At 44.2% G+C, this 27,827-nt stretch overlaps 1 protein-coding gene across 5 annotated transcripts in view; it reads left to right on the top strand.

Annotated features, from left to right (window-relative positions):
- Positions 1-27,827, top strand: part of UNC79 (unc-79 homolog, NALCN channel complex subunit) — a 282,366-nt gene that overhangs the window by 2,917 nt on the left and 251,622 nt on the right. For 2 of the 5 annotated variants that reach the window (XM_068254659.1, XM_068254656.1), the window contains exons 2-3: positions 8,768-8,888; positions 27,444-27,748. In XM_068254659.1, the coding sequence (XP_068110760.1) occupies positions 8,768-8,888; positions 27,444-27,748 (426 nt within the window). Of the gene's footprint in view, positions 1-8,767; positions 8,889-27,424; positions 27,749-27,827 lie in introns of those variants that run through there. The other 3 variants (XR_011024177.1, XM_068254655.1, XM_068254657.1) reach the window with 2 other exon arrangements.

Below are 27,827 nucleotides of genomic sequence, written 5' to 3'. Positions count from 1 at the left end.
TAGGATCTATCTTTACCGATCCTCCAACAATGTCTCTGAGCCATCTCCACTTATCTCTCTGATCCATCCCCACCTCCATTGGTGTCTCTGACCCATATCCACCTCCACTGATGTATGATGTATGTAACCCATCTGCACCTCCACGTTTGTCTCTGACCCATCTCAATGTCAACAGATGTCTCTGATTTATCTCCACTTCAACTGATGTCTCAGAGCCATCGCCACCTTCACTGATGTCTCTGAGCCATCTACATTTCCATTTATCTCTCGGATCCATCTCCATCTCCACAAATCTCTCTGATGCATCACCACCTACACCAGGGGTGCCCATTAGGTAGATCACGATCTATCGGTAGATCGCGAAGGACTTCATAGTAGATATCGATCCCACTACAGTTTCCATGCTGTATATACAAATGTGCTCTGTAACAATTGGTGTCAGCAATAACAGACGTCTGGTTATTGGATGATCTGCAGTTAGTCCCGACACTATACCTGATTATGTGGTGACCTGCAGAATCACCAATAATGCAAGTATAGCAAGCAACAGATGTGATAGCAATAGTAAGTTTGGTGCTTGGTGTAACAGTAAATACTGATAGATTAACAACACCTCACCAGAGGAGCTGGTGGGTACTAGCAGTATAGAGCCCCTCACCAGTGTCAAGGGCTCACTGGTGGGAGTAGAGTGGTCAGACTAATCGGATTGGCAACACACGGACAGATAAGGTATAAAATTGGAAGGCAGAGACGTAAAGATAAACAGGCAGAGTTTCAGAATGGCAAGGTACTGAATCAATGAGCGGAAGAGTAGTCAGAACGAGCCAGAGTCATACACAGATAATACAATACAGTCTTTCAATGCTACAAGTTAAGCTATCAAAAGGTCTGAGCGCTAACACGAAGTATTCGCAACAGCAGACAAGTTGCGAGTGAATCAGCTAGGCTTATGAAGCAGAGGAGACCCTTCCGGCACGCCTACCCCTAACAGCCAATGAGGAGCGGCGAGCGTCACCTCTGACGTCAGCCGACCGGCCGGTCAGCTGACGCGCCTCCTCCCCGCATAAAGGTCCTGTCTGTGTGCGCGCGCACGCGACAATGCGACCTTATGTGCGGCTTACAGACCCGTCCTCGGCGTGCTAGACGCCCGAGGCACAGGTAGATTGCTAGGCAGGGAGATGGAGGCAGCTGCGGTGGTAACGCTGTTCACCGCAGCTGTCTCTCCAACGATTATTACATGCTCCTAAAATTGTACATGAGTAGATCATTTTGACTTGCTAATTTTTTAAAGTAGCTCATAAGCCCGAAGAAGTGTGGGCACCTCTGACCTACACTGATGTCTCTAAGCCATCTCCATCTCCAGTTATCTCTCTGATCCATCTCCACTGATATCTCTGAGCCATCTCTACCTCCACTGATGTCTGTAAACCATCTCCACCAATGTCTCTGACCTATTTCCACCTTCACTAATGTCGGTGATGCATCTCCATCTCGACTGGTCATGTCTGTGACCTATCTGTCTCTGACCTATTCCACCTCCACTGATGTCCACTGATGTCTACAACCCATCTCCAACCTCTAATATGTGTGACCAGTCCCACCACAAGAAGTCCAGCTGTACTCGTTTTTCAGCTAACAAATACATAGAGATAGCTTGATGTTACCTATGAGTTTTGTCCCTACCCCCTTTATATTAATGCTACACATATGTGGGTACAATGTGTCTTTTTTTTAACCTATTTTTAAGGAGTTCCTTATTATGCTTATAATAAAAGAAAGGGCATAAATGTACCATACAGTGCAGTTATATTTCTGAACGACTTTATTATTGGTTTATACCTGATTTCTCTCCTAACCGTCTCTCCCTAGGTTAGGTCTGCTGTAAACGTTGATTATGGTGGCCCCACCTTCCCCCATTTGGCCATCATCCTGCCAGGATGTAGGGTATAAGGTGGATGGTCTTGTGCCCCCCCCCCCCCCCCCCATTACTATGTTTCTAGCTTCTGTACTGGTGCAGAAGATCTAGTCAGCCTCTGTGAACATGCAAAGGGGGAAAGCAGTAAGGGGGTGTGGTTATGTCAGATTGTAGGTAGGGCTAAGTAATGAGCATGACATTACAATTACATGACCCTGGATTACCTGCTGTAGGCAATATTTTATAAGGTTACTGGAGTGACTTGATGAGATAAATATAATTAAGTACAGTTAAAATCCAAGTTAGAACTAGGCTGTGCTCCTTTTTTTCTCACTGTAAGGGTTAAAAATCCAGGGCTGTAAATTACTTTTTTCTGTGCAGTTAGTCAGTAGCATACTGTAACTTTCACTGATAACTAATTAAGAGCCAGAAAACTCTTGGATGGGAAAGGATCACTTCTGAGTGCAGGGCACAGATAAAAAAGTCAGTAGTTAAAAATATTATCAATGGGCTGTTACACCCAGGGATACTCTCCAAATTCAAATTCAGGTTAAACCCAGATAGTTGCTATCCAGATTTCACCCTGTTAATTCCATTACCTGGGCGGGGGTCAATCTTACCTCTCTGACGACTTCTTAGGTCCGTCCCTCGGTGCCTCCCATGATGCGGTCCACGCGGCGTCACGTGACTACAAACACTTCCTTCTTCCGGGTTGAAGGAGGAAGTGTATAGTCACGTGACGTCGCGTGGACCGCATCGTGGGAGGCGCCGAGGGACGGACCTAAGATGACGTCAGAGAGGTAAGATTGACCCCCCGCCCAGCCCGCACAGGTGATGTAATGAACAGGGTGAAATCCGGATAGCAACTATCCGTATTTCACCTGAATTTGAATTTGGAGAGCATGCCTGGTTACACCTAATGCAAATTTCACTATTTTCCCATGCGTTGCAAGCACGAAAATTTGCAGTGCAATTTTTTTTTAAAGTGGACCTGAACTCTTGCACAGGACACAAGAAAAACATATCAGAAATGCACCCTGTATGTATTTAAAGAGTTTAGCCTGTATATTTCCCCCTCATCTGTGACTAATCACTAGTTGTAGTTTGATCCTCCCCTGTGTCACATGACTACCTATGGCAGATAAGCAGATAAGCCCATTTGAAGGTGCAGGCTGTAAACAATATGTCTGCTTCCATGAATCAGGAAGCAGAAAATGTGCAGATTTATTTTAGGATTTGTATCAGCTGTAACAAAGATATGTTTTTTTTTGTTTTAAAGATTATCATGCTGTTGAGTATCTTTTAGAGCAGAGAGGAGTTCTGAGTTCAGGTCCACTTTAAAGATATAACTTCCTGTCCCTCCCCTCTATTTCCTGTGGGTGTGCCTGAAGAGTAAGTTTAGCATGTGCTTCTTTTCTTGGAGATGTTGCTACTATTGTCCTTATTTATGTACATTATGTTACTCGCGTGTGAGTTTCCTGTAGTAGAATAAACCGGTGTCTGCATTGGGTTTCCCCCCGTATACTCTGGTTTCCTCCCACATCCCAAAAAACATACAGATAAGTTAATTGGATTCCCCCTAAATTGGTCCTAGACTACGATACATACACTACACGATACATACACTACACAATACATAAATAGACATTCTGTATGACTAGGGTAGGGGTTAAACCAAAGATCCTAAAGAAACAAGCAGATCAAATGTCTATGACAAAGCTGACGAGATTATCTCCATGCTTGTTTCAGGGATTTACTTGCCCTATAAGACTACCCCTCTTGACTCTTGGACATTTGTATACTGTACTGTGTGCACTGGTGCTATACTGTATAAACAGGTACAGATCCTGGTGCTGTACTGTATATGGTACCCAGTATGCAATGACCAGCCAATCACGGCTAGCAATGTACCTTACCGGCGATTGGCTGGTTGTTGTATACAAAGCCTTCCCAGTGGGCTGACCCCTCACCTCGTCATCGGGATCCTTCTTTATAGGAATCCTGGTGAGTGGATTTTCTTCTATCACACTTGTACAGCACCACCCTTGCTGCTTCCATAACTGCAGATTCTCCAGTCCGGTTCGGAAGTTTCAGCTTCAGCCCTATAAGATGACACCCGGCGTATAAGACGACCCCCAACTTTTGAGAAGATTTTCCTGTGTTAAAAAGTAGTCTTATACACCAGAATATACCGTACTAAATAATAATCACCCCCATCGCCCATGCTGGCCAAAATACAGCCGCCCTCTCTTCCGGCTACAGCCTAGCTTGTAGGCTGCGCATATTTACTCGCCCCATACCGAACACTGAATCCAGCGCAGGAGACTTGGGCACACAGGGAGTAACTTCGGCGACGTCAGAAGTTGGAGCTGAAGTTACTTTTAAAACACAATAATTTGGCTTCCAGCAATAGCTGGAAGCTGAATTATTTAATTCCCCACCATTCATGGCGGCCTGGAGGGGGAATAGTAATCAGGGCCGGCGCTACCATTAAGGCAAAGGAGGCAGCTGCCCCAGGGCCCCAGAGCTTGTAGGGGCCCTCAGTGGCTACATGAGGAAACATTTTTTTTTCAAATCGGCCTTATAGTTTTTGAGAAAATCGATTTTAAAGTTTCAAAGAAAAAAAAAACACATTTAAAAACCTGCCGACTTTAATGGTTAATAGCAAATCCACCTTAAATGCTAGAAACCCTAAATTTGCAGGATATGTTAAGGAGATCATTAGGAATAAGAGGAAAAACAATTTTTCAAAAAGACTTTATAGTTTTTGAGAAAATCGATTTTAAAGTTTAGAAGGAAAAAAGTATAGTTTTAAATGCGGTAAATGTAACTTTTAGTAGCAAACCTAACGGTAGTGTAATTTTACATGCATCAAACGAAAGCGCAATAAATTTCCTGACGGGGTTTCCAGGGGGCCTATACGCAGCCGCAGCGCTTTGGCCAGGGATCGCTATACAGCCGCAATATGGCTGTATGAAGATCCCTGGCATTTTTTCCTATTTTCCCAAATTTTTTTTTATGTTTAGAGTGTGGGAATTTTTTTTGAAAAAAAATTATGTGGGGTCCCTTCTCCTGAAACTTTTTAACCCCTTGTCCCCCATGCAGGCTGGGATAGCCAAAATGTGGAGCTCCGACCGATTGGGACTTCACACCCTGACTATACCAGCTGCAAAAAAGGTCCCCTAATGCCGATTTTTGTTCCGGGGTATATGTTGGGGGGGCCCCCAGGTTTATTTTGCCCTGGGGCCCCATTGTTGCTTAAACCGGCCCTGATAGTAATTACCACAGCCGGGACTTGTGCAGCAGCAGGATCAGCCACATACCGGTTGTATCCTGCTCCCAAATCTCCCACGGCGATTCCTCTCGTATGCACCCGGGGACAAGTCTAATTATAGACGAGAGAAGAGGCGGAGACACGTTTACGCCACATAGGCGCTCTGCGATGGTGACGCGCGCCCGTTTCTTTACAAGATGGTTGTAATAACGGTCTGTGCGGTTACATGCCAGAGCAGTAACGGAAGATTCCACGCCATTGTCATACATATTCAATGACTTTCTCATCATTTAATGCATCCGTAATCCCAGACATTCGCTCTGATCTAAGACCTCTCCACCCACAGCAGATTATTCCGTACAAATTCATATTCCGACTGTTTTTTAAGCTGCTTTTAATGATATCCGCGTCCCTCAGATCAACTGATTAAAAGCATTCTTTTAGAATATCTCCAAATTCTTCAGCCAGACAGAGCTTGGAGTAATGATGATGGGCAAAATTTCAAGAGTATAGGATATATTTTTTAAAGCGGACCAGAACTCAAAACTTCCTCTCCGCTTTAAAAGATAAGCAACAGCATAATAACCTTTAAAGAAAAAAAACATTTATTTGTTACAGCAGACAGAAATCCTGCAATACATCTGCAGTGTGTCTACTTCCTTCTTTCATGGAAGCAGACATAGGGTTAACATCCTGTGTTTACAAAATTAGCTTTCCTTAAAGAGAATCTGTATTGTTAAAATCACACAAAACTAAACATACCAGTGCGTTAGGGGACATCTCCTATTACCCTCTGTCACAATTTCGCCGCTCCCCGCCGCATTAAAAGTGGTTAAAAACAGTTTTAAAAAGTTTGTTTATAAACAAACAAAATGGCCACCAAAACAGGAAGTAGGTTGATGTACAGTATGTCCACACATAGAAAATACATCCATACACAAGCAGGCTGTATACAGCATTCCTTTTGAATCTCAATAGATCATTTGTGTGTTTCTTTCCCCCTGCATCTCTCATGCACTGAAGTTTCAGGCTGCTCTTTTCTTCCTGCAAACAGCTTTGCCCTTGTCTGTAATTCCTCACTATGTGAAAGCCCAGCCAGCTCAGAGGACGATTTATCCAGCTTATAAAAGATAAGAGAGAAGAGAGAAGCTGCTCTAATCTAAATAACACACAGGCAGTGTGCATAGAGGGGCCTGGAAGGGGGAGTTCATAGCAGAACCACAACACTGAAGAACTTGGCAGCCTTCCAGACACAGGCCTGACAAGTCTGACAAGAGAGAGATAAGTTGATTTATTACAGAGACTGTGATAGTAGAAAGTGCTGCAGTAAGCCAGAACACATTAGAATAGCTTTTGGAACATGTAGGATGATAAAAAACAGGATGCAATTTTTGTTACGGAGTCTCTTTAAGGAGCAACTCTTGGTCAAATTTTAAGACAACATGATGCACCCATAAATGCGTAGAACAGATCTTTGCTTGTTTGTTTTCTCTTGTACTCTCCTGCAGATTTTGGTGAAGATCAAAAATTTAATGTGGCTGCACTTCTTTTGTTGGGATTACAAAGAGAGTTAGAACCGTGATGTTACCTCTTCCGTTGTCACATGATAACCTCCAAACTAAAAGCAGCCATCAGGATTCCATGTCTGTTAGGTATTATTCAGCCAACAGTCACAGCTCGGCATCACGGGAAGTATTGCCCCGCCTCCAGGGCCGGTTTAAGGATCCCCAGGGCCCTAGAGAAAACTTAAGCTGGGGCGACCCCCTCCCTCCCTCCATTTGTCCTACTGCTAGCATAGTGATGGGGCTAGGATAATGAGGATCTTAAAGGGACTCCGAGCAGTGCAGAAACTATGGAAAGATGCACATTATTTTAAAGCTCTCTTTCTCCTCTTTCCAACGATATATAAACCGCCACCCTACGTCTTTTAGTTTTCGCTATTTTCGCGATTGAAATTGCTGCGGCCGTGATTTCGATCGCGAAAATAGAGAAAACTAAAAGGCGTAGGGCAACGATTTAGGTGTCGTCAGAAAGAGGAGAAAGAGAGCTTTAAAATGATATCCATCAAGCCATAGTTATATTGTATTACACAGGGCGACTTTTTGTCAAAGTCAGCAGCTGCATTCAGCAGAATGGAGCTTCTGACACTGGGGAAAGTGTCGTCCTTTGTAATACAATATAACTATGGCAAGATGGATATCATTTTAAAGCTCTCTTTCTCCGCTTTCTGACGACACCTAAATTGTTGCCCTACACCTTTTAGTTTTCTCTATTTTCGTGATCGAAATCACAGCCGCAGCAATTTCAATCGCGAAAATAGCGAAAACTAAAAGACGTAGGGTGGTGGTTTATATATCATTGGAAAGAGGAGAAAGAGAGCTTTAAAATGATATGCATCTTTCCATAGTTTCTGCACTGCTCGGAGTCCCTTTAAAGGACAACTGACCTGACAGGCATATGGAGGCTGCCATATTTGTTTCATTTTAAACAATACCAGTTGCCTGACTGTCCTGCTGATCTTCCTGGTCGCCAGTGTCTGAGTCACCCACCTGAAACAAGCATGTAGCTAATGCAGTCAGACATCTTATCTGCAGGTACTGCGAGACCTGGGCTCAAATCTCAGCTCGTCCTGTACAGTAAGTCAGCACCTATTCAGTGAGGGGACCTTGGGCTAGACTTCCTAACACTGCTACTGCTTATAGAGCGCGCCCTAGTGGCTGCAGCTCTGGTGCTTTGAGTCTGACAGGAGAAAAGTGCAATATAAATGTGATCTTGTCTTGTCAGGGTCTGTGGCTAAAAGTATTAGAGGCAGAGGTTCAGCTGGACAGCCAGGCAATGTGCATTGTTTAAAGGGACACTGAGCAGGTGATAAAAACAGAATTTGCACCTTCCTCCAGCCCCCCGTAGGCTGTAAGGACCCCAGGCTCCTCTCCCGCTCCAGTTACTGGACGACTTCGGCCTGAAGTCATCAGGTCTGCTTCCCACTTGAGTGGATTGCGGCATTACTCAGGCCAGCTACATGTTATCACGCCGGCCGGCATGAGAGTCCTGCTCATGTGCGGTTCATTCTTAGAGAATCGCGCATGCGCAGGACTCTCACGCCGGCCGGTGTGATGACGCGTAGCCAGATGGTGTAATGCTGCAATCCATGGAAGCGGGATGCAGACCTGATGACTTCAGGCCAAAGTCGTCCTGTAACCAGAGCCGGGACCCGGAGAGGAGCCAGGAGGATGCCGGCGGACCTCAGGGCCTATGGTGGGCTGGAGGTTGCCCCAGGTAAGTGTAAATTCTGTTTTTATCACCTGCTCAGGGTCCCTTTAAAAGAAAATAAATATGGCCGCCTCCATATCGCTCTCACTTTAGTTGTGCTTTAATTACTGTTTCAGGCTCCCTGCAAATTTTTTATTTTTTGTCTGGTGTTCTAAAGTGAGTCTAACCAGAGGAGGGAGATTTTGTAGGAGACCCGAGTTCACCTTCAACTCAGTAAAAGAACACCTCACAAGGGCACTGTTTATCTTTTTATTGAATTGCTTTTTCATTTTACAGACTAGATGGTTTGTTTTTTTCTCTTGACACAGTTGCTTCAAAGATACGATATCTACATGAATACCACCATCGGGTTATCCATAATACTTATCCAGTGCCGACGGGAACGGACATTGCCAACACCTTGAAATACTTCTCCCAGACCCTGCTAAGGTGAGATTTCCATCTTTTTAAAGTACCTGATAGCTGAAATAATGAAGCCAACCTAATTCTTCCCAGATTTCTGCTTTGTCAATGCTCCTAGAACCAAGTCCCATTAACCACACAATCCATGGACATACAAAGTTACACTATTGAAGGAAACCTCTATAAGGCTATATTTTCAGCTTGGCTGGAGAGTGATAAGGGCAAGTTGAGTGTATCATTGTGTTTCACAGCTACCATAAGAAGTTTTAGAGCTGGGACGTTCCTCCTGTGACCTCTTCCTTCTCTGGCTGGTTGAATTATTACAGCTATAACCCAGGGGTTCCTCCTGTGACCTCTCCCTTCGGCTGCTTGTATTATTCCAGCCAGAGGTGAGATGTTCCTCAAGTGACTCCTTCTCTGGCAGGTTGTATCCTTTTAGCTAGAACTGAGATGTTCCTCCCCTGACCTCCTCTAGCTGGTGGTATTATATCCAGCCAGAGCTGAGATGTTCCTCCTGTGACCTCCTCCTCTAGGTGGTTGTATTATTCCAGCCAGAGCAGAGATGCTCCTCCTGTGACCTACTCCTCTAGGTGGTTGTATTATTATAGCCAGAGCTGAGATGTTCCTCCCGTAACCTCCTCCTCTAGCTGGCTGTATCATTCCAGCCAGAGCTGAGATGTTCCTCCCGTAACCTCCTCCTCTAGCTGGCTGTATCATTCCAGCCAGAGCTGAGATGTTCCTCCTGTAACCTCCTCCTCTAGCTGGCTGTATCATTCCAGCCAGAGCTGAGATGTTCCTCCTGTGACCTTCTCCTCTGGCTGGTTGTATCATTCCAGCCAGAGCTGAGATGTTCCTCCCGTGACCTCCTCCTCTAGCTGGCTGTATCATTCCAGCCAGAGCTGAGATGTTCCTCCTGTAACCTCCTCCTTTAGCTGGTTGTATCATTCCAGCCAGAGGTGAGATGTCCCTCCTGTGATCTCCTCTAGCTGATGCTATTATATACAGCCAAAGCTGAGATGTTCCTCCTGTGATCTCCTCCTCTAGCTGGTTGTATTATTCTAGCCAGAGCTGAGATGTTTCTCCTGTGATCTCCTCCTCTAGCTGATGCTATTATATACAGCCAGAGCTGAGATGTTCCTCCTGTGACCTCCTCCTTTAGCTGGTTGTATTATTCTAGCCAGAGCTGAGATGTTCCTCCTGTAACCTCCTCCTTTAGCTGGTTGTATTATTCTAGCCAGAGCTGAGATGTTTCTCCTGTGATCTCCTCCTCTAGCTGATGCTATTATATACAGCCAGAGCTGAGATGTTCCTCCTGTGACCTCCTCCCCTAGCTGGTTGTATCATTCCAGCCAGAGCTGAGATGTTTCTCCTGTGACCTTCTCCTCTGGCTGGTTGTATCATTCCAGCCAGAGGTGAGATGTTCCTCCTATACAGTATATGGTAGCTATATTAGGTAATGCTCCAAACTTTTAAACAAAGCTGTAAAGGAGGCATTTTACACTCAATCCAGCCTGTGACCCTTACTCTCCATGCAAAGCAAAATTAAAGGACATCTATTGCGAAAAAAATAATTTTTAATTATTACTGTATACTATTAACATCATTTTCCATAATCACAGAGGACAGTTTACTAAATATTTGCCTAAAATCAGTTATGGTAATAGTATACAGTACCAGCAAAAAACCCTTCATTTTTCTCAATAGATGTCTTTACATTTAAAGTGTACATGAAGCAAATTAATACTTACCTCAGTAAGCCCAGAGGCTTCCTGTATTCTCCTGGTGCCCACCGTCTCAGCGCTGGGACCCTCTGAACATATTCGATGTTGATTAAGGCCTAATGACTATGCCCTTGTGGCCTCATTCCCACCTGTGTACGAGGGCATCCATACTAGGCATGGGAGAGTACGGTGCGGGCTTGCCCAGTAGAATGAAGTTACTCGTACATGCCTTTTCCCTCCTTGGAGAAGCAGCTTTGTTCTACTGAGCATGTGCATACTGTACTCAAGCATGCCCAGTAGGATGTGTTTGTACAGGAATGGGGGCGTGGCCACAAAGAAGACAGGGGTCCTGGCCAGCAGCTGTGGTCTTAAGGTGGATCTGGGACACCTCTGAGACTTCCTACTACTTAGGTAAGTATTCAAACCTTACCCTTTCTCTGGTAAGGTGGAGGTTTTCTTCAATTCCTTCCTGTCCGCTGCTTCTGTTGGTTGAGATCAAAAACCAGCTACCCTGAAAAAACTAAAAACCAAAACTTGACACTGACCTAGTCATTGGAATAATCACGCACGTCGGCCTATCTGGCCAATGCCATTCTATGTAGACCAGAGACACTGAAGGACAATTTCTATGTGGCTTGAAACTGGGCCTATCAAATGCACTTCCTGATGATTTTGATTGGCCCATTTCCAAGCTGCATATAGTTTGCAATAAAGTGGCACGCAAGGCAGAATTATTAGCATTTCACTGACTATCCTCAAGACTGATATTCGTAGAAGTTCCCTAGAAAGGCTACACTCACTGTTTGGTTTCCCCCGAGGAGTGCATTTGGGTTCCAAGAAGCCAGCACCGGCGGGGATCGCCTGTTGACGGAGACATGTGCCCACTGGTTGCTCGAGCAACCGGCTGAAATAGCACATACTTCCCACTTGTTGCTCGAGCAACTGGCTGAAATAGCACATACCCCTCCATGCAGGATAAAATATGGTACTCACCCAGTCTCCAGCGATGTCCTGTAGCTCATAGCGGGCTCTTGGCAGCTTGCTGGTGTCCTCCATGTGTGGCTCCCACGGTGTCACCTGACCTGTGTCAGGTCATGTGACACACCAAGCCGTGCACAAACACTGGAAAGCCGCTAGGAGCTACGGGAAGGCTAGAAGACGTCACTGGAGGCTCAGTGAGTATTTTATGGCCTGCAAACCCACCAAAGCACAGTTCCCCGTTATCCTTTCAGGCATGCCAGTTAGTTGAGACTTCCGGTTGCCTGAGTACCAGACAACTTTTCTGTAGTACATGGGACTTTGCTTTATTTATGTAACATGAGCTTTTTATGCAACCCTATAGGGCTGTATTTACCTACAGGCAACGTAGGAACGTGCCCAAGGCTGGATTTATACGTTTTCCAACCTAGGACGACTTTCTTGTTGCTCCACTTTCATGTGCAACAGAGCCCCTCCCATATCCCATGTCCAGCCCCCTTCTCTACATGTTCCACCCCAATTGCAGCCTCCTCTTTTATATTCAGCTACTACTTTTCCATGTCCATCTGCCCCCTTGAGCATCAGCTGCCCAAGGCTTGAGCCTTCTGGCCTTCCCAGAAATCTGGTCCCTCAGTCCCGACAATTATGTAATAATTGTATGATGTTACCCATTCCTGCCACTTAATTTTTTTCTGTTGCCTCCATCGCTCCAATCCATGTAGCCCCTTACTTAGCTTTTACAGACATTAAAGTGAACCCGAGGTGAGAAGAATATGGAGGCTGCCATATTTATTTCCTTCTAAGCAATACCAGTTGCCTGGCAGCCCTGCTGATCCTCTGCCTCTAATACTTTTAGCCGTAGCCCCCCGAACAAGCATGCAGCAGATCAGGTGTTTCTGACATAATTGTCAGATCTGACAAGATTAGCTGCATGCTTGTTTCTGATGTTATTCAGACACTACTGCAGCCAAATAGATCAGCAGGGCTGCCAGGCAACTGGTATTGATCGTTTGTGATCATTTAGGGTAACAGTTTGATATCTGAACTGACCTTCACCATCCCCCTATAGCAGTCGGCTGAGGTGGACAGAGATGTATGTGTCCACCAGGGGAAGCGCTGTAAAAACAGCGCAGGAGATTTGGGCGCAGCTGGCGCCACCATAGGCTGTAACTGGAATTACGGCTGTTGCTGTGCTCAGTGAGTAATTTAGGTGCTGTCAAAAGACACAGCTCAAATGACTTTTAATACACTGTAATTTGGCCGTCAGCAATAGCTGGAAGCCGAATTACATCCTTCCCTACCATTTATGGCGGCCTGGAGGGGGAATAGTAATTAACACCGCCGGGAACTTGTGCAGGAGCAGAGTAAGCTGTATATCTGCTTTACCCTGCGCCCAAATCTCCCGGCGGCTGTATAACAGGTACTCCACCAGGGTTTGGTCAGTGAGATTCTAATAATCCTGAGTTAACAGTTCCAGTCCCAAATTTGCATACATTTGCGTAAAATTGGCATGTTGTTTCCATCAACTCAAAATGATTAGCATCAATTGACCATTCTTCTTTACTAGACCCACTCGTGTCTCCTGAATGCGTGAAGTTTCAGTTTTGGGTAGGGTGGCCCTTTAGATTGGCGTGCCTGGTTACTCTAGTGACAATGACGGGCGACTGACGCACAGAAACAGCGTGACACATGCCGATTGTGTGGTTAATATTCCTTCAGCACAAACGTCACCGCTCTTCATCACAGTCCATTAGAGAATGCAGTGAGTCTGTGCGGATGCTGCGTGGGTGATTACATCTCTTGGGAACATCTAGGAAGAACTATGAGAACATCTTAGGACACAGAATTCACTTAACAAGTCACATATTCAGCAGGGCTGGTGTTCCAAACCCAGCAAAGCAGATTCGGCACACCCGGATCTAGGGTCAAACGGGGACATTAAGGGCCCACCAGAGAAATTTCAATCTGGGGCCCACCCAACCCATTACGGCTGTTTGGCAATGCCGATTTCTGCCAATGCCGATTATCAATTCCGTGGATTTCCGAGGAGTCTTTTTTGTTCATTGTTTGCAGGGCGGAGCTATACAGATGGGTGCTGCGCCTAATGCTCTGTGATGTCAGGCGCTCGCTGGCCAAAGCAGTCTGGAAAGGCAGAGGAGTGTAGGGAAGAGAAGGGCAGCAGGTTACTCCCGCGTCATGTGATGGGTGAAGTCACTTTGTTATTGAAGGGCCCACCGGTGGTTTACCTAGCCCCCCCGGCGGCCCAGTTCAACCCAGCCCAAATACACCCAATTACAGCTGTTCAGCACTAAACAAGCAGACAGAACCAGGAGGAGTTGACTGACTTGTGTGTCATGTTGCATTCCACGTGCTTTTGATACTTCCTTCTTCTGGTTTGGAAGGCAGAATCATTAGAATCACGTGAAACGTAAGCCAGTGAACTCCAGGTGATGGGACGAACACACGGCATTCATAAGGCGTGGGAAGGATTAAATGCTGAATTACATATAGATCATAGAGGAAGAAAAATGAGACTGCCCAGCTGCAGTGCTAACCACAAAGAGTTATGCTGGGTACACATGATTAAGTTCTCCGAACGATCAACGGGTAATCTGACGGGAGTTGTTTTGTGTGTTTATATGTTCAAACTGCTCCCAATGGAGCAAGGATTGATTTTTTTCCAAGTCGATCCCGCTATCCAATGCATCGTGTGTATTTAGCATAACTCTCTTTCAGTCAGGGGAGGGACTGAGTGGGGTCAGGTGACCTGCTCTGTGCTGGAGTCACAACTCTCGCTCTTGTGGCCATAAAGAGCCACAGACCAGTCCAGCAAGCTTCTTTCAGTGTTTTTATCGCAAGATGTACAGACATGCGATGCACAAAACTTTCTGCCTATTACAAATCACGTTCATCATAAATGGGATGCAGAAATACACTTAATTTCCAGTCATTTCTCAACTGCCACTTTCTACGCCTAGACCTAAGTTCATCTTCATTTAAGCAGAGTATAAAGGTGAAGGTGATTCAACTGAGACAATAAAAACATTTACTCAAGAAAAAAAAATAACAGGCATGACAATTTTTCAGTGGAAAAGTAAGTACACCCATGTATCTACCTCATTAGTGGAAGTCTCTGGATACTCCAGTCCAATTGGGTGAGCGATCTGCCAGGCGGATCAACTTGACGTAGCACTGGCAGGGGGATGGTTCTCCTCTCTCACCCCAACCACACTGTGACGCATCCCCAAACCACACATCCACCACCGTGCTTTATAGTTAGTGTCCAACTGTTCTGTTTTTTTTTTTTTTTTTATAAATTGATAAATACATGGTTGTACTTTTTTCCACTTGTGAAATATGCATCAATGCAAATGCGTACAACAAAACATACATGAAACGTTATATTTCTAACATCACCTTTATCTCTAAATTAGGTTTAAATGATGATGAAAAAGTCAAAAAAAAATCCACGGTGGGTGGGGTGAAGGGGGGGGGGTGGAGTTACATTTTGGTGAGGCAGTACACTTTCTTGTAGGGGTGGTACACATCTGTATGCCTGCTTGAGTGAGTGTTGTGTCAGTAAATTATTTTTCATACCGAATGTCATGTTCATCTTTGCAGTTTGGGGGCTCCGCCCTAACACTCCACTCTGTGTCCCTCAATCTGCAAAGAGTGACCATTCATCCACTGGGCATTGATCAGCAGAAACTATATGCCTCCAGAAGGCTGAACCGACAGAGACTGGAGACATTCTGTGCGATCTGTAGAAATGATGTCACATATACCTTTGATTTCACTGCACCATTTCCCCAGACTGCACACAGTGGGCCTTGCTTAATAAAGAAAAAGTAATGATAGTGTACAAAGGGCACCATTATATAGCAGCCACTCAGATGTCACTGCTAGATAGATCAGAGCAACCGGACCTCTGATCAGTTGCTTTTGCTGAACTTTGGACATTACTTTTTGTTTTGTCAAGCAAACCTGAATGTTCTCCAGTTTTATAGGACTTATTACGTAAGGGTATTAAATCAGTTCGAAATTGTTTTCGTAATCAATATGATGCATTATTAATATTGCCCCCCTTGAGGGATATGGGTAACCCTTGGCTTTCTACAGTTTAGAAGCATTGCTTCTCCACAGCAGCCTGTGTACTGTGCACATTGTACGCCAGCTTTAATATACTGTATCTGCATCCCTGTGTGACAGCTTTATTCACATAACTTAGCATAGATCAGGTCTGATCATTGCTCTATGTTGTCCTTTCTGCTTCCTGGGAATGCTCCTCCTACTTCCTTAGCACAGATTTGAACAGGAAGGAGTATGCAGAGAGCAATGGTCAGACTTGACTATAGATCACAGATAAGCAAATACGTTGTGTAGATCAGGTCTGATCAATAATTTATGTTGTCCTTTTTGCTTCCTGGGAATGCTCCTCGAACTTCCTGTGCACAGATTGGAACAGGAAGGAGTGTGCAGATAGCAATGGTCAGACTTGACTATACATCACAGAGAAGCAAAAACTTCATGTAGATCAAGTCTGATCATTGCTCTATGTTGTTCTTCCTGCTTCCTGGGAATTCTCCTCCTACTTCCTGAGCACAGACTGGAACAGGAAGGAATACGCAGAGAGCAATGGTCAGACTTGACTACAGATCACAGATATGTGAGTAGAGTTTTTGCACAGAAATGGGCAGCCGTGGTAGGTTTGCTGGGAATTAAGATGAAGCATGGTGAAAGCTGGCAGAGCTTAGAGATATCAAAGCTGGGCCCATATGCAATTGACTTTTTACAACTTGTCAATAAAATGCCCTTTAAAGTGTAACTGTCGGGCACAAAATCAAAAATCAATGCTTTATTTTTATCTGGTAAACAAGTAATACGGATGCTAACCAGGCAAGCCAAAAGTTAAAAAATCTATTACTTTTCTTGTTTATAAATGATCATTCCCCAGTTTACCCGACTCTTATTTGGTACGTTGCCGCACAAAGGAAGTTGCAAGGCATGCTGGGTTGTCTTTTTTTGCTTCTTTATTTCCCCTCAGACTTAACTAATGTACTGAAGCAAAAAAAGACAACCCAGCATGCCCTGCAACTTCCTTTGTGCGGCAACGTACCAAATAAGAGTCAGGTAAACTGGGGAATGATCATTTATAAACAAGAAAAGTAATAGAGATTTTAACTTTTGGATTGCCTGGTTAGCATCCTTATTACTTGTTTACCAGATAAAAATAAAGAATTGATTTTATGCCCTATAGTTACACTTTAAGCCACCAGCAAGCTGGGCAGCTGACAGCTGACAGTACTTTTTGGTACTTTTTTAAATTTCAGAATGTTATTCAAAAAGTTATTTTAAACAAAAGATTAAAAACTATCTCCTAGGAAAAAAACTCAGGATTGCATATGGGCCCTGATATATAAGGGACACATTATACAGACTGGCGTGGAAAGGAAGCATATGTAAGCAAGAAGTAACCAAGGGAGCAATTTAAGGACTGATTTAATATCCCTTTAGCACCAGAAATCACATAATTATTATTTCTGTTTTTCTTATCTCTGGACGTTTTAGCTAGTTGGTAAATAGAGGTTGGCTTACTTACGAAGGAACATGTAATAACAGAAATGAGTAGGACTAACCAGAGGGTGCAAGCTTCATGGCAGACTAGCGAGCTAAGCTTTAAAGAGGAACTGTAACGACAAAACGTCCCCTGGGGGGTACTCACCTCGGGTGGGGGAAGCCTCCGGATCCTAATGAGGCTTCCCACGCCGTCCTCCATCCGTCAGGGGTCTCGCTGCAGCCCTCCGTGCAGCGGTGACGTAATATTTACCTTCCTGGCTCCTGCGCAGGCGCTCTGACGGCTGTCGGCTCCGAAGTAGGCGGAAATACCCGATCGCCGTCGGGTCTGCTCTACTGCGCAGGCACAAGTTTCCGGTGCATGCGCAGTAAAGCGGACCCGACTGAGATCGGGTATTTCCGTGTAGTTCGGAGCCGAAAGCAGCCACAGCGCCCCCGCTGGAGCCAGCAAAGGTAAATATTGAAGCTACAGTCGGCTCTGTCGCCGGCTGTTCGGAGGGCTGCAGCGAGACCCCCGTGGGACAGAGGACGCAGGGACGGATCTAGGGGGGAGCAAGCGGGTCTCTTGCCCCAGGCGCAATTTGTTAAATTCTTAAAAAGGCGGCAAAATGTGGATGGGGAATGGCAGTTTAGGCGCCAAAACCTGACCTTGCCCCAGGCGCAACTTGGGGCAACTTGATCTAGATCCGTCCCTGAGAGGACGGCGTGGGAAGCCTCATTAGGATCCGGAGGCTTCCCCCACCCGAGGTGAGTACCCCCCAGGGGAGGTTTTTGTTGTTACAGAGTCTCTTTAACTGACATATTCACTCTAAGAGGAAGATCAAGTCCAGCTTTGAGCAAAACTTGTATTTTAGCATTGGATACAGTAGAAAGAATGTTACCCCCGTTCAGGAGCTCATTGCTGTCGATATTCTTGTAAGGGAGAATTTTAGGCACTTCCTGTCCAGAAAGCTAGTGGCCTAATCTCCTTGGGTTTAGAGACAGCACTGACAAAAATCGTTTTTGGAATCATGGGAAAGATAAATACCTCTGTCAAGTTTTTACTTCTAATGTTTTCTTACCTGGTGATACCATGCGCTAAAATTAGAGTCCCTGGTGTCACCGGTGCAGGTAGCGAGGGGAAAGCTTCCCAGCTCAGAAATAGAGTTTAGTAAAAAAAATTGGTAGAGGATCTAAACTTTCCCTGAGGACTCCAAAAATGAAAAAAAAAAAAAAAAAAGTTCTGGCTGGACCTTGACTTAGAAATGCTAACTGACATGGAGTTTACACTCTTTAGTTGGCCACTCTCTCTGATTGGTCCTTATTAATAGGATGTAACTTCTATATATAATGTTTAAAACCCATGATTGGAAAAAAAAAATGTTAATTGTTATTGAATCTAGGGTGTCAGTAATTCAGTATAACAGTCCTGCTATTTCAAATGTCTGGTGTGAAGAAGTTGTCACCCCACTGGTGATTGCTTAGTCGCCTCTTGACCGAGGTCTCTCCGTAGTGCGGTTCAAGGCCAGCTACATCCAGCATCTCATACTTCAGTTCTTTGTGGTTGTAGTCCCATTTGTTGCACTGCTGGCTTACGATAGCTAAATTACATTTATCTTGATAAAAGAAAAAACAATGCTCTAAGCTAAGAACTATAAAACACAACCCTTTTGGCCAGAGCTGACTTACCCATAGTCTATGTGGACACCAGGGGCTATGGGTATGTCCATAGGCCTGGCTGAGCTCCTGCCCCTTTCCCTGCCTTAGAAAAAGTTGGGTGTTCGAGACCAAACAGCTACCTTCCCTAGAACCCAATCTTACTTTAAAGAGGCCCTGTAGTGACATATAGTTGAATACAGTAAAATTATTCAGGATACCAACTTTTATCCTAATTTTCCTGGTTTCAGCACCAGAAACACTTCCTATAGCTATATATTGCTGTATATTGGTATATAGCCTCACCCTACCAATGATCCTTAGCCTAGGCTGATTAGCTATGTAGAATTCACCTTTCAGAGCATTCTGAGGGACCACGTTCATTTTGCATTGACTTTCGAACTCTCAGTAAAAAAACTTTCTATAGAGATTCACCTGACAGGACTAAAGATGTCACCACCAGTGATAAATGTCAGAATGTCAATCAGTGTGAGGAAACATTTTACAATGGTCAAGACAAGACAAATAACATTTATATCGCGCTTTTCTCCTGGAGGACTCAAAGCGCCAGAGCTGCAGCAACTAGGGAGCGCTCTATAGGCAGTAGCAGTATTAATAGGGAGACTTGCCAAAGGTGCTGGCTTACTGAACAGGCAGAGCCGAGATTCAAACCCAGGTCTCCTGTGTCAGAGGCAGAGCCCTTAACCATTACACCATCCAGCCACATTACACTTTAGTCAAACACTGACTAATTTATAAATGAATATTGCAAAAAAAAAAAAAAAAAAAAACATAAGTCAAAAAAAAAAAAAGATTTTTTACTCACCTGGGGCATCCCTCAGCCCCCTGAAGCTGTATGGTGCCCTCGCAGCCTCGCTCCGATCTTCCTGTCCCCGCTGGCAGCTACTTCCGGGTTCGGCGACAGCCGCCGACAGGCTGGGAACGCGTGTGATTCTCCACATTCCCAGCCGCTATATCACCCTCTATGCTGCTATAGCGTATAACATATACAGCATAGAGGGTGATATAGCGGCTGGGAATGCGGAGAATCACTCGCGTCCCCAGCCTGTCGGCGGCTGTCGCCGAACCCGGAAGTAGCCGGGTTTTGACTTAAGTATCCCTTTAATGGATTACATTATTTTCACTACAGTTCCTCTTTAATCAGTCGTTGATTTTGTGAGCTATTATTTTAGGTCTTTTTACCCTGATTTGTAAAGACAGTCATTCCACAGTGTTGTTAAGAACAAAATACCAGATGGGTAAGGCAGGGTCAATTGGATGTTAGTAATTCCAAGCAGAGGCAAAATGTACTTTTGAGTTTCATATTACTTTAAAGAGGAACTCCAGTGAAAATAATGTAATACAAAAAAGTGCTTCATTTTTACAATAATTATGTAGAAATGATTTAGTCAGTGTTTGCCCTTTATAAAATCTCTCCTCTCCCTGATTTACATTCTGACATTGATCACATGGGGCCTGATTCACAAAGCGGTGCTAACAGTTAGCACCGTGGTGAAAAGCCCTTTGTCACGCATAAACTCTGTTTAGGCATGATAAGTTTAGGTGTGATAAGTTTAGGTGTGATAAGTTTTTAGGCGTGATAAGTTTAAGCACCAACTGGGTTAGCACCGCAGTGCACAGCTGATCAAAAGTTTTGCGCTAGCAAAGTCTGGTGCACTTTTCATAGAGTTTAATGGTGCTGCTTTGCGTGCGGGACTTTGCGCGTGTAATAAACTTATCTAAACTTAGCATGCCTAAACTTATCACACCTAAACTTATCATGCCTAAACTTATCATGCCTAAACTTATCATGCCTAAACTGAGTTTAGGCATGATAAAAATGGATATCACGCCTAAAGTCTTTAACTGGGTTATCACCGCTTTGTGAATCGAGCCCATGGTGAAATTTTTACTGCTGGCAGGTGATGTCACAAGGTTCACAGACAGGAAACTGCCAGGACCATGGTCCTCACAGTTTCCTGTGGGAGGGGTTTCACCACAATATCAGCCATACAGCGCCCCCTGATGACCCGTTTGTGAAAAGGAATACATTTCTCATGGGAAAGGTGGTATCAGCTACTGATTGGGATGAAGTTCAATTCTTGATCACAGTTTCTCTTTAAATCCGGTGGTGATGACCTTCAAGCACATTTACCATTTCCTTCAATTACTGCAGGCATGGTCTTCTGATTCTCCTTAAACAGAAGTAATTTGGAGGTCGTATTACAAGGGAGTGACATTGTGAAACGAGGAGGAGACAGTGAGGGGAGGAGATAGTGAAGGGGAGGAGATAGTGAGAGTTAGAGGAAATACTGGGGCTGACTTATCAAGACAATAGCAACAATGGTTTATTTTCCAACCTACTTTTGGGCAACTCCCTTGATCAGTTCAACTCTATTTGAAAATCTCACCAGTAGAGGAGACCACTTTGAGATCTACAAGGAGCCATGTACAAATCCAAGCCATCTGTTTCCACCCAGGACTGAAGTATGAGTAAGAGTAAAAGGTGGAGTTTGGGCAACAGATACTGCAGATATGAAGAGGGTCACTTCACAAAGGACATGGGGCATTCAAAATAACTCTTATTCTTCTGTGCCATTTTTAAATGGCTTTTATTTTAAAAAAACACACACTTTGAAACGGCTTCATATTCCCAGCTCCTTCACAGTCACCCCACAAACTGCTGTTAGTTATTTTATTTCCACTTCCTGGTCGGAAATAAAATAACAGCCGTTTGTAAGTGTTCCTTTTTGAATCTAAAGCAATTTTGAGCTGGCGTAGAAGGCAAAGAGTTGTTGTCGTTCCGAATTGCCTCCTATTCTCTGCGATTTGACCCCAACGAGTTTCAAATGAGCTTCGGAGAGAAGGGTCAAGAGGTGACTGATGTGTGGGATGGATCGCGAACCCTGGAGCAAAAGATGAGGTCATTACTCTGAGCCAATTATTTATTCATTTATTTTGTTATGCTGTAATCTGATTGGTTGGCTCGGGGCATTAGCCTCAGTTCTGCTTCAGTGTTCAGGGTTCTAATCGCAAAAGCTTTTTTCATGAACTGAAATTACTTTGTGCATAATTTATGAACGTTATATTTTATGAAAAATGACTTTATCAGCTGGTATTGGAACTGTTATAGTCTTAATGAACATATATTTCTTAGTTTTAGACTTAATTGCTGCCTATTGTGATGTATCAAAAGAAATGCATATGAGCAAAATGTATATAACAAATGTTTAGAATGATGCTGTAGCCTTATGAGATGAGTATATAATGTTATAATGAAATGTATAATATAATATACAAGCACTCTGGAAAAGGACAAACTGTTTAAATATCAGGAATCCTGGTTTGTTAATGGATGTTAATCAAGTTTTAAAGGTTTTTAAATTGGTATTTCAACTCCACAGAACTTCAAAGTAGATGTATAGCTATCTACATAATACACTTGGTCTAGTGCTGAATCGTCTCCTGGACCGGATGGCAGCGGACCAACAGGCATGTAGAATGGGCCAGTGCTTTTTTTATGCACATCTATAGCTATCTACATAATGCACTTGGTCCACTGCTGAACCGCTCCCTGGAGTAGATGGCAGTGGACCAACGGGCATATAGAATGGGCCCATGCTTTTTTTATGGGCCTTCTGACACACCGTCCGGTTTAGCCATATTTTTCAGGTGTGCTGTTCAGGGGCATAACTACATGGGTCCCCCCCCCCCCCCCCCCCCGACCTCCATCACAGGAGGAGGCTAGGCCAGATCCTGTACAGATCCTGTGAAGCTCATCAAGAGAATGCCAAGAGTGTGCAAAGCAGTAATCAAAGCAAAAGGTGGCTACTTTGAAGAACCTAGAATATGACATATTTTCAGTTGTTTTACACTTTTTGGTTATGTACAATATTTCCACATCTGTTAATTCATAGTTTGGATGCCTTCAGTGTGAATCTACAATGTTTATAGTCATAAAAAATTCTCTTTGAATGAGAATGTGTGTACAAACTTTTGGTTTGTACTGTAAATGTATTATTGTAAAATTTAGAATAAAAGAAAGGGTTTCCCCCTCCTGAAAATCATAAACATCTTATTTAATGATTTGGGTTGCATGGTTGAGAGGGCGGAGCTAGCCAGGTGTGTGGCTCCACCTCCATGCCACAACCAACACAGATGGATTTTAACAGTGTGTGGGGAGCCATGCATTGCAAGGGATGGCCACAAATCCTCCCCCTTTGCAAAATATATTTGCTGCAATCTTGAGAGAGCAAGCATTTTTTTTCCCTGCAAAAAGGATGAGGTGAAATAGGGAGGAATAGGGTACTCTTTTCTTTAAGCCCCTTAATAAGTGGTTGACAAAATATCCACTTCTGTCCAGATGTTTAAGTAAAAGAAGTTGTATTCTGCTGTACATGTAATTAAGGCAGTGGGAAATATAAGTGCAGGGTAAAGCCGAAAAACAACTCACCCTGCCATTGCAAATTTCCCGGCGGCCTTAATTACTATGCTCCCTTGGGACCGCTGTGGACTATGGGGTAAGGTGGAATTCGCCTGGCAGCTATTGCTGGCAGCTGAATTACGCTGTTTTTATCGGAAAAAAATACTGGCTGAGTGCCGCTATAGCCGTAATTCAACCTATGGCAGTGCCTAGTGCACCCGAAATTTCATGCACTGTTTTTGCTGACTCAGCATTATGACCCCTTACCTATTAACACAAAAGATTAAGACTTAAAACAAAATCCAGACAACATAAAAAATAGTTTAAACTCCTTGCCCCACCCAACTCCGTGACAATTTCATACACAGACAAAGTCGATGTCACAGTCCTCTCTGTACTGAAGATTAAACAGTTGGTTTACATTTCAAGAATAAGAGAATGGCAACTCTTTTAGGATCTTTTTGCAGTTGGCAAACAAAAACTGCCTAAAGAGAACCCGAGGTTGTAAATTAAAACAGAACAACATTAGTGTCAAGCTCTTGTGTCAATGGCCTCAATACACTAAGATCATGCTGGAGATAATAAGGCAAGAGAAAACTTACCTCCACACAGTGAGAGAATAATCTTATCTCTCCATTCCTTAACCTCCCTAGCGGTAACCCCGTGCTGGACACGGGGTAAGCCGCCGGAGGGTGCCGCTCAGGCCCTGCTGGGCCGATTTACATAATTTTTTTTTTTGCTAGCTTTGCTAGCTGCGTGTGCATAACAATCGCACCCGCCGATTCGCCGCTATACGCCGCGCCCCCTCCCCCCCCACGAGACCCCTGCGCTGCCTAGCCAATCAGTGCCAGGCAGCGCTGAGGGGTGGATCGGGACACCCGCTGACGTCAGGACGTCGATGACGTCTGTGACATCATCGCGATCGTCGCCATGGCGACGGGGAAGCCCATACAGGGAATCCCGTTCAGAGCGGGATTCACTGAAGTCTAAAAGCGCCGGCGGCGATCGGAGGGGTGGGAGGGATAGCGAAGGGAGGGGGGACGCATGTAGCTAGCGCTAGGCTAGCTACATGCTTTAAAAAAAAAAAAAACAATTAAAAAAAAAGTGCTGCACTGCCCCCTGGCGGATTTATTGTACCGCCAAGGGGGTTAAGTTACGGTACCTCCTCTGTAGTTAATTTACCTCCTCTGTAGTTATTTTCACACGCAGTTAATAAACAGCCTGTCTTAAACTGTGGAGTTATTTTAAAGGAAAGGTTCAGGGAGGGTGGGTAAAAAATAAAAATCAATTTCCACTTACCTGGGGCTTCCTCCAGCCCGTGGCAGGCAGGAGGTGCCCTCGCCGCCGCTCCGCAGGCTCCCGGTGGTCTCCGGTGGCCGACCAGACCTGGCCAGGCCGGCTGCCAGGTCGGGCTCTTCTGCGCTCCAAGGCCCGGAACTTCTGCGTCCCACGCCGGCGCGCTGACGTCATCGGGCGTCCTCCGGGCTGTACTGCGCATGCGCAGTAGTTCTGCGCCTGCGCAGTAGAGCCCGGAGGACGTCCGATGACGTCAGAGCGCCGGCGTGGGACGCAGAAGTTCCGGGCCTTGGAGCGCAGAAGAGCCCGACCTGGCAGCCGGCCTGGCCAGGTCGGGTCGGCCACCGGAGACCACCGGGAGCCTGCGGAGCGGCGGCGAGGGCACCTCCTGCCTGCCACGGGCTGGAGGAAGCCCCAGGTAAGTGGAAATTGATTTTTATTTTTTACCCACCCTCCCTGAACCTTTCCTTTAAGGATTGAAGAGTTAACTTAAAGACAGAAGAGTTAACTTTAGGTTTGCATGAGGTAAAAGATTTCCTGAATACTACATGCCTTATCACCATGGTGACCACTCTAGAAAAGTTATTAAAGACAGGAGATAAGCTTAGTGAATTGAGGCCATTATCTTCATCTTGTGTCATTAGTGTCAAGCAGACTCTCAAACGCTTGCCCATAAGCCCTTCTTCTTTTTTAAATTCTGCCTCCCCATTGGCAAGACTGCCATGGCCATTTTTATTGATAGTGTGCTGAAGCTCTGTGGCCACCATTACTTGCGTTGCCACAGTCTGCCCCCATCTCCGCAACCACCTATTAGGTTGAGACTGCCAAATGGGAGAGGATGGGAGGGCCAAGGCTACACAGGTGGAGGTGGCCACAGCTTCAGAACACTTTGGGAAAAATCCCCAAGGCCATGTTGCCAAGGAGGGGGCGGAGTAGTTTTAAAAGAAGAATGGCTTATGGGCAAGCGGGAGTCACCCTGTCACTTGCTGATTCTAATAAAGCTGCACAAGAGCTTGACATGAAACGTTTTTTTTTTTCACTTTTTGTCCTTAAAGTGGAAACTAAACTCAGAACTTACTCCCTGCTCTGCAAGATTAGCCACATCATGATAACCTTTATAGAAAAAAAAAATCTTCATGACAAATTATGGAAATCCTAAAAAAAAGTTTTACTAGGTTTTAGTTTTGCAAGGAGTACTGAAAGGGTTAAGCCTCAGTGTTTACTGAATGCTGAAGCTGCTTCAGCAGAGTTCTCCTGCAGTTGCTGATAAGCGCTAATTAGATACTTTGAGCTAATCCTTGAAACGCAGAACACAGAGAAGTGAATTCTTCAGCAACTATAGGTGGAGTAGAGCTTTTTCATTGTGTGCTGTGCTAGAGTTTGGGTCCACTTTAAGAGAATTTCTACTTGTAAATTTTCAAAATACAATGATTTTGCCCTGTGATCATATCAAGTGGAGAACTGGTGTGCCAGTGACCATGGAATACCAGGTTAACAACCATTTAAAATGTTATTCAACGCAAAAGTTTCTATTTAGTTTTGGTAGTGTGGTGAAGGGATATCATTTTCTTCTCTTTTTTTTAGTTTTGTCTATATCAGCCTTGGGGTGAATTTATCTATAATTCCTGTCTAACATTTGCCTCTGGGGGAGAATATGAAGTCATTTTCAAAATCTTAGAGTTGTGAACAGGGCTTATGGGTAAATCTCCCAACTGGTTCTGATGACAGTTCTTCAATGTGAGACTTCTCGGTTCCTGGGTTCTGGAACAGGAAGTTTGAGGAGTCTCACCAGAGGGATCAAAATTCCAAACCTTCCCTACACCATCCAAAACTAAATAAAAATGTTCTTGTCTTGTCTACGAGGGATTCCCGTTTATATTTTGACTTTTGCAAACTTAGTTATGTAAAATGTTTGTCCTTTTCGAAGAGTGCTTTTTCTTCTCTAAGTTCGATATTGCAGTAAATCAAAAATTGTCGATGATATTTTGTTTAGCAAAATCTCAATAAATTTCTGATATTGTTTGCCTAGTCAGACTTATTCTTATGAAGGTAACAACAAAATAGTGTTTGTATTGCTAAAACACGATGTTTCCCTCCCCAACCCCCCTCCAAACCTAGAGAATGCAAAATTTTCGAAGCACGAATTATACCATTTACCATTAGCACACATTATGCAACAAAACCATCAATTATATCTTATTTTGGAAAGCTTCCTCCCTGTAGCTTTAGTAGACATCTTTTAGAAAGAAATATGATTTTCTTAATCCATGTGCCTGTTGAAACCTCATTGCGCTGAATGATACTGACGGAATGTCATGAAACAGTATCATAAAATACATACAGACATTATTTTGGTGCAATAAACATGTGTTTTTTAAGAAGACTTCTTAATAAACTTACATGTTTATTACTTGCTATAAACATGTTTCTCCAAGTGCCACACCTATATTTCGAGGGGCAGGATTTTGTGACCGTGACATTACACTGAACAAAAAAACTTAAAAACTTAAAAAAAATAAACTACTTGAACGTTTTCAAAAATTGGCTTTCTATTCTCCAAAAAACAAAAAATGGAATCAATCTTGACTGGTTACCTATATGAAATTTTGTCTTGGCAACCTACGAAATTGGGCATGAGTTTTGATGTATGGGCACGCCTCCGAAGCCTGGGTGGGGCACTGAAACATGCATCCTTATATTTTTGCTCCTTATGAACCAGATAACACATGAGATGCAATGAGATTGTTCAGCACCAGCTTAATTCCGATTGCCTATTTTTTTGCCGAGAGTGAAAGTGATCTTAGGGAACTTAGTTTAGAGTCTAACGTTGTAGACATTGCATCTTATGTGGTTTGTATCTGGTCTTTTATTCTTTGTTTTATAGTGTCATTTCAATGTAATGTGCTGTTTTTTTGTGTCTTTGTTGTCTCTTTTTTTTCTTTGTCCCCTCAACAGCATTTTGTCCCGGTCAGGCAAGAAGGACAATCAAGATGCCTCCAATTTGACAGTGCCCATGACTATGTGTCTTTTTCCTGTGCCATTCCCACTCACCCCATCTCTAAGACCACAGGTCAGTTCCATCAACCCTACTGTTACTCGCTCCCTCCTTTACAGCGTCCTGCGAGATTCTCCGTCAGAACGAGGCCAACAAAGCCGGGACGCCCAATTGTCCGAGTACCCTTCTTTGGACTATCAGGGGCTCTATGTGACATTGGTTACCTTGTTGGATCTGGTGCCCTTACTCCAACATGGCCAACATGGTAAGAGTTTTATTTCTTATGCACAATGAAAAAAAACAAAAACAAAATCTGGTTGGGTACCATGCTACAGCTTCAGAGG

The sequence above is a fragment of the Hyperolius riggenbachi genome, chromosome 9, assembly GCF_040937935.1.
Source record: "Hyperolius riggenbachi isolate aHypRig1 chromosome 9, aHypRig1.pri, whole genome shotgun sequence".
Lineage (NCBI taxonomy): Eukaryota > Metazoa > Chordata > Amphibia > Anura > Hyperoliidae > Hyperolius > Hyperolius riggenbachi.
Note: the sequence above shows the minus strand (reverse complement) of the source record. Positions and strands in the feature narration are given on the sequence as shown.